Below are 7,204 nucleotides of genomic sequence, written 5' to 3' on the forward strand. Positions count from 1 at the left end.
GCCCCGGTGCTCCTGCCTGGAGAACTCCCGGACAGAGGGGTGCTGTCCGCAGACGCAGAGTGGTGCGCGCACACGCCACAGAACCAGAGCCCGCACCGACCCGCTGTGGACAAAACCCGGCGTCTGCCTGTTACCTCCCTCACGTCACTGCAACGCCACGTAATACCGCGAGATTTGGACCCGGTACACGGCACTACAGATATCGCGAGATGGCGGGATGCCTGCCTGCCTGCCTGCCGGCCTCCCTCCCACTTCCAGGCACAGTAGGCCTCGCGACAAGTGGGAAATATCGCGAGAGGACGTTAAAGGACTTCCTTGTCCTATCCAGGCGGGGCGGGAAGACGAAAAGGTGGTGGTGAGACTGGGCCTTTCTGGGGACGATGCCATCCGCATTCTCAGTCAGCAGGTTCCCCGTCAGCACCCCCGCCGTGATCACGGTAACTCGCCGCCTTTTCCGCCACTTCGGCCGCTGGCGCGGAGGGCCGCTCGGAATTTTCCAAAAAGGACGCCCGCGGCGCCGGATGGGGCGTTCCGGGGCGGGGCCTGGGGGGCGGGGTCCGGGTTAGGGGTGGGGCCCGGCAGGGGCGTGGCCCAGGTGGGCCGGGCCCGGGTTAGGGGCGGGGCGTTCTGGGACGGGGCCCCGCGATGGGCGGGGTTGCTGCGCGGCGCAGGGAAGGGGGCAGATCTGGGCTTGAACGCGAGGACCCGCAGTGGGCAAGGGGCAGGCGCGAGTCTCGACTCCAGCCCCTTACCCGCGAGAGACCTGAGCCTCCGGGAGGGGGTCCTAGTTTAAGGGTGCGGACCAGCCACCCTTAGAGTTTGGCTGACCTGAGGTCTAGCGCTGTTTGGAGGGCAGCCCAGATCTTCCGAGGCTTTAATCACTGGTCTAGGGAGCTGGAAATAGGAGTTGTAGCCTCACCTCCGCGGGGGCCTGGTGCATTCCAGAACCAGGCCTCCCTGTCTTCTCTCCCAGAATGGAAAGTCCTTAGGTTTTCCCAGCTAGAAGCTGTGCTTGACAAACAGTGAAGCCCTCAGTGCTGTGTGGACGGTCCTCCAGGGACATGAGCGACGGTCCCTGGGTGGGGGCGCATGTTTCCCCTCCCTTCCCCTCCCGATCCCGTGTCCTGTGAAGCCTGGTGGGTGCTCTGGACATGCTCAGAGAAGACGGCGTGTGAAGCCTGGCCCCAGTGCGAGAGGACCCTCATTTGTTTGTGCTGTTTGTCCTCCAGCAGACGGACTGGACGGAGCCCTGGCTCGTGGGGCTGGCTGTCTTCCACGTGCTCTGCCTGCTGCTCACCTGCTTCTCATCCCAGAGGTACAGGCTGCAGGTGGGGCACTTCCTGTGCCTGGGTGAGTAGAATCAGCCGTTCTGCTGCTCAGGGTTCAGATTGCTGGGATCGAGGGTGTGTGTGTGATCTGGGGGTGGGTGGGTGTTCCCTCTGCAGCCTCATGATATGTAAAAGCATCTGCAAGGCCTCCCCATCCTCCTCTCTCTGATTTCAGGCCACTCCCGTATATCACTTTTGGTTCCTATAAAAATAAACGTCATTTTGGATATTGGACTTGAAAGGATTCTTTCAAGTACCTACCGCGCTCCCAGGAGGGTGCTGAATACTGGTGACGCAAACAGGAGCTGTGTTTGCTGGGACGCTGACTCTGGGCCCCCCTCTGTGGGCTTAGCCTCTCAGCTTGCTCTGGGAGCTGCACACAGGGCAAGAAATATAAGATCCGCAGTGTAAGATCTGTGCTTATAAGATCCATCGAGATTCAGAGAAGGGACAGACTCGTGTGGGATCATTGCACCGAGGAAATGAAGTCCTGGTGTGGGGCATAAAAAGAGAGAAAAATCCCTTTTTCTTAAGGTGAGACAAGGAACAGGTGTCTGGCTGGCACGTGGGGCGAAGGCACCCGTGAGAGCACCAGGGTGACAGAGTCCGCGTTGGGTCAGTTGTCGAAGCACGTGTCTGACGTTGACGGGCTAGACGTGTGTTCAGATAGGTAGGATGGGCCAGCGCCTCAGAGGCTAGGCTGGGCTCTTAATCTTGCAGCCGTTGGGAAGACACTGAAGATTTTGCTTGTAGTTTAACAAAATGCAAAAATTCATGTTAAAGGGGATGTTTCAGTTGATCGTGTGCAAGGCGGGAAATCCAGACAGGAGGTTATCCGGGGGCCTGCGTCGCAGTGAGGAGTGCGCCAGGCCGGGGAGGACGTTCCTCCAGTCTGCGAGGGGCCCTCGTGAGGAACGCACTGGACACAGGCTCCCGAGCCGCGGAGCGCGGCCTTGTTCTTACCTTTGAAGCGCGCTCTTCCGAAGGATGTGTAGGCTGTGGTGGTCGGCCGCCCTCTGACTTCTCACCCGGGGTTCTTTCTCCTCAGTGACCTTGGTCTACTGTGCCGAGTACATCAATGAAGTGGCGGCGATGAATTGGAGGTAAGCGGTCCTGGGCACGTGGGCTGAGTCTGAAACCACCCCTGTCCGCTGTAGGGCGCCCTCAGGCGGCGTGCAGCTCTTGTTTACGGAGACCTCCGCCCTGCCGCACCCCAGACTCCTCCGCTGTGAGACCGGGCGGTTGCTGTCCAGAAGCGCACTCCTTCGTGATGGGGAGCTCCTGACCTTCCCGTGGTTTACTTGTTGTCCTTGGTCCTGAAAACGCGGGGTCCCGGGTTTCCAGGACACCAGCCGCTCCCTCCTCGCCTGGGTGTCCCCTGCGCACACGCCTGGGTGGCTGGGTCCCTGTCCGGGAACACACTTCCCCTGACCCCCGCACAGTGCAGATCCACTCCCCAGCCTTCTGCCCCTCGGTGGTCGCAGCTGCTTTTTCTGCCTTCTCAGGTCAGGCGGGAGGCTGACACGGTCGGGGAGGGCAGCACAGCACCCCCAGCACCGCCCCTCCCTGGGGGCGATGCCTCCCCGGTTGGTCGCGCCCTGCTTCCGGGTCTGCCCTCGGCCTGACCCCGGGGCCCCGCGCAGTCCCGGCCCCAGCCCCGCCGCCCCCGGCCCTGCTCTTGGGTGCAGAGCCTGCCCTCTGCCCACGCGGCCCGTCCTCCCCACTTTGCCTCCTGATTCTGACCAGGACGCACGCCTCCCGAGCAGCCCTCAGCGGCCTGGGCCCCGCCCTGCAGGGCTCTGTGCCCTGTGACCCAGAGCCGCGCTGCGTGCCTGAGTCCGTGACCTGAGTGTCCGTCTTCCCTGAGACCCTGGAGGGCAGCCTGGTTTGGGCTTGCTGCCCCGCCCCCGCCCCCCGGGAGGCCCGGTGCGCATTGCCCACGCCCGGAGGGCCGGGGTGTAGGCCGCTGCTCTCCAGAGGGGCTGGGGTCGTCCCTCTGCAGGGTCAGGAAGGTCGCATCAGACATGGGACTCTGAGCTCTCCCCAGTGCAGCGGCGATTCTGATCATCTTGTCCTCCTGTGCTCAGCGGCTCCTGCCGGGGTCCTGGGTGGTGTGGGAGTGGGGGTCCTGGCGGTCCCAGAGGGGCCATCCTGCCCCCAGTGAGAGGTGGGCTTGCTGAGACTCTGTGAGATAGAGAAAGTCGCGGGAATGCCGTCTGTGACAGCCGGTGACCTGTAAATTCTTCTTGAGACAGATTGTTCTCCAGACACCAGTATTTCGACTCGAGGGGCACGTTCATCTCCCTCGTGTTCTCCGCGCCGCTGCTGCTCAACGCCCTGGCCATCGTGGTACGTGCCTCCCCGGCTGCCCGCGCCGTCCTCCTCCCCTGACGCAGGGCCAGTTCTGACCGCGTCCGCTCGGTTCTTTCCAGGTCCTGTGGGTGCGCAAGACCCTGGCGGTGATGACCGACCTGCGGAGCTTACAGGAGCAGCGGAGGGCGCGGGCGCGGGCGCGGCCCAAGGAGGAGTGACCGCTCCGCTCAGGCGTCTTATCCCCTGGAACACACGCAAACACGCTGTGAGGACAGACGCAGCCTACCACGCCCTGCGTGCACGCCGGGCCTGAGCGGCGCCGGTCGCTCCAGTTAAACTGGACAAACAGCAGCGCAGGGACCTCCCGTGTGTCCACAGCCCCCCGTGCCTGGTGTGAGCTATCAGATGCCCCGTCCACCTGGCGACAGGGCCTGAGCGAGGGGCAGTGCCCACGCCTGGGCAGACCCACCACCCCGGTCACCCTGGTCTGTCTGCTCGGTGGTGGCCTCTCCGGGTGGTGTGGCCACTGGACAGAACACGAGGGGCCACCTGCCCTCCGTCCAGTTGGAGACGTCGGGGTCCCTGGAGGCGGTGGTTGGATGAGCCCCTGGTGTTGCTTTCGGGAAGGACCGTTACAAGTAAACAGTTTCTGTGGCAAATACAGACGCTGACTGTGTCTCTCTGCTTCCCCTCTTTGTGCCCTTTGGTGCCCTGGGTGGGTCCTCTCAGGGCGGCTGGAGCAGGCGCGGTTACCCTGTGAACAGACTTCTGTGCGGGAGGTTGTGGCTCCTGTCCCGTCTGGAGCTGCAGCTGGAGGCTGGCCGCTGAGCAGAGGGCCCCCTGTCCAAGCACAGCCCTCAGGAGGGACGATGCTGTTGGCTCCTGGTTTGGGTTTGAGAAGGTTGCTTGTGCCTGGTTATCATAATTTTAACAAGTTAACTGAAGCATGGCTGGATGGCCTCACCGATGTGATGGACATGAGTTTGAGCGAGCTCCGGGCGTTGGTGATGGACAGGGAGGCCTGGTGTGCTGCCGTCCATGGGGTCGCAGAGTTGGACATGACTGAGCGACTGAACTGAAATATACTTTACAAATTTCAAAAAATCATATTTATTCATATGAAAGTTTATATTTAGAAGTTCAAAAGGTGACACTTCGACAGATTATGAAATTACACTTTGAATCCAGATAAAGTTTTTATAGATAGTTACAAACTCTCAGTAGAGAAACAGTTTCCTGAATTTTGACATTAGTTTTAGAAGTGAATAGAACTTCCTGGAGTAGAAAATAGCAACCCACTCCAGTATTCTTGCCTGGAAACCTCCACAGACAGAGAAGCCTGCTGGGCTACCGTCCTTGGGGTCACAAAGAGCTGGACATGACTGAGCGCCGGTCCGCGTGCACAGACCTTCCTCGATGCGTCTCTGGGGCTTCTGACCTGTCCTTCATCTCAGACTTCTGTATGGAACATTTTAAACATTGACTTAAAAACGTCCCGTCACGTGAAGCCAGATTTTAAGCTCATTGTGCCTGGCAGCGTGCCTCTTTGTGCGTTTCTGAGAATTACCCGTTGAGGGCGCTTCATCACATCCTGGCATCAGAGGAGCCCGCCGCGTCCAAAGCAGTCCTCTGAGCGCAGGGCCGAGCTGGCCAGTTCGTGTGAGCCCAGACGATGGCTGGTCCCCTGCAGACCTACAGTCAGGCCGGGGCCCTGGGGACAGGACACACCGCTGGGAACATCCCGGCTTCTGCCCGCGGAAGCTGGGGAGGCTGTGGGGCGTTTTCAGCGTCTGGTTGCTCAGCCTGTCTTAATATGGGACTGAGTCGTCGTTTCCCTGTGATGACAGTGTAACAATATGGTTAACTTTGGTGTTAATGACTCATCAACCTAAAGGCGTGGCATGGACCTTTTCATTCACTGGTGTGTGCAGTCTGATTTAAAATAGTTATATTTTGTTTTCGCAAACACAAACTTTTACTTTTTAACTGTTTCTAGTAAGTTCATATTCAGAGGCTTAAATCGCAGTGTTAACACTATCCTGCTGCTTGGGGAAGTCCTACAAGCCAGAACTGTGCCTGACCCTTCAGCACTTTGTCCGAAGTGTGCGTCTGTGGCCCCCTTTAGAGGGTTTGGGGTGCACGAGCTCGCTGTGCTGGGGGTCTTGGTCGGTGAAGGAAGGCACATCCCCAGTCACGGCTTCCTACAGCCCCGTGTCACCCCAAAGCTTGAGCAAAAGGGTGTGGATTTGGTTCCTGGTTACGTGAAATAAGCAAAACTGTAACGATGACGCTGTGTCTGTGGCTGTAGTGAGCAAACTGCGCTGCACTTGGCGGCCACCTGGTTGGTTGATGAGTCATTAACACCAAAGTTAACCATATTGTTACACTGTCATCAGCAGGCACCCATGGATGGGACGCCAGGACCAGTGTCTTCCTGACAGGTTTGCCTGCTGAGCATCGTCGTGCAAACCACGGGAAACACAAGGCGTTGCCATGAAGTTACTCAAGACAGGCTTTTCGCTCTTTAAATTATGCTCAGCAAGCCGTTACTGATACAGTTATTTAAACAAAATAGTAGATTCAGTGTAAGGGAAGTCAGACTTCAGTGTTGAAGTTACAAGCATTTAATGGTAGAAGCTGCAGAATCAAAGCTGTAAATTCAGGCAGTTTATATTTTGGCAGCATAAAAGTTTATCCAAGAATCTCTGAAAACATGCTTGATGTATTATATGAAGATTTAAAATTTTGACATAATTTAGTAGAAATGTGGGGAGGGAGGGGTTTGTTCCCTTTTTGCAGCAGAACGCCCAGTTGTCACCTCACTTTTGTGACTAATGGCCTGCTCGGGTTGGGTTTAGTGACCAGGGGACCCATCTGCCAGCCGAGGGGTGTGCCTGACCAGTGCAGAGCACCCACCTGTACCGCCTGGAGTCTCCTCCTCGGCTGGAACAACCGAAACACGGGAAACGGACAGAGGCTGCAAGTTGGGGTGCATGTGGGCTGAGCGGTGGATTCTGCCCCCAGCAAATTAAAACTCTTGCACAATTAACTTATAATCAGGAACAAGAGCCGCAGAACCCTGCTGTGGCGATCACTGCACAGGGGCTAACGAGGAGCACGTGATCATGAACCGCTGGGTGCTCCTGGAGGCGCGTGCGTGCGGGACGTGCGCCCAGGGTGGGGCCTTGCTGTGCTGCGTCTCAGCCCCCGGGCGCCCTTGGAGGGTCCCTGCCTTGTGAGATCCCGGCCAGCGCACAGGGCGTTCCCAGGGCGCAGGCCTGCTTACGCGCATGCCCCGCACGCCGCGGCCCTGCCTGGGAAGCAGGGCCCAGTGTGCAGGGTCTTTGGGGTCAGAGGCAGGCTTGACTCCTGGATCTCTGAACTTGTCTGGGGGCGTGCGTGTCCGGCCAGCGCACTGACTTTTTCTGGATTTGTTACCCTTGTGAGATACCTGCCTTATTTATAAGATCACAGCAAGGGTCAAGACGCCCGCTGGGTGTGAAGCTTCCCCGCCCTGCTCTCGCTCGGCTGCTGGTACATGGCTTTGTCTACTCCTCAGACTC

The 7,204-nt window shown here is 58.7% G+C and overlaps 1 protein-coding gene across 2 annotated transcripts; it reads left to right on the forward strand.

Annotated features, from left to right (window-relative positions):
* Window positions 272-4,307, forward strand: TMEM18 (transmembrane protein 18). 2 transcript variants are annotated; one of them, XM_018052742.1, is made up of 5 exons: window positions 272-437; window positions 1,233-1,350; window positions 2,377-2,431; window positions 3,584-3,677; window positions 3,761-4,307. In XM_018052742.1, the coding sequence occupies exons 1-5, from the start codon at window positions 381-383 to the stop codon at window positions 3,857-3,859; spliced, it is 423 nt and encodes a 140-aa protein (XP_017908231.1). In that variant the 5' UTR covers window positions 272-380; the 3' UTR covers window positions 3,860-4,307. The 2 variants fall into 2 exon arrangements, with proteins under 2 accessions (XP_017908231.1, XP_017908230.1); XM_018052741.1 differs by having other exon boundaries at window positions 275-437; window positions 1,230-1,350.

This window comes from Capra hircus, chromosome 8 (assembly GCF_001704415.2).
Source record: "Capra hircus breed San Clemente chromosome 8, ASM170441v1, whole genome shotgun sequence".
In the NCBI taxonomy this organism is placed as follows: Eukaryota; Metazoa; Chordata; class Mammalia; order Artiodactyla; family Bovidae; genus Capra; species Capra hircus.

Excerpts from the sequence above, each read along its gene's own strand:
- TMEM18 (XM_018052741.1), top strand. The coding sequence starts at position 381 with ATGCCATCCGCATTCTCAGTCAGCAGGTTCCCCGTCAGCACCCCCGCC. Across the intron at positions 438-1,229 it reads GCACCCCCGCCGTGATCACG|CAGACGGACTGGACGGAGCC; the intron begins GTAACTCGCCGC and ends TTTGTCCTCCAG. Across the intron at positions 1,351-2,376 it reads GGGGCACTTCCTGTGCCTGG|TGACCTTGGTCTACTGTGCC; the intron begins GTGAGTAGAATC and ends CTTTCTCCTCAG.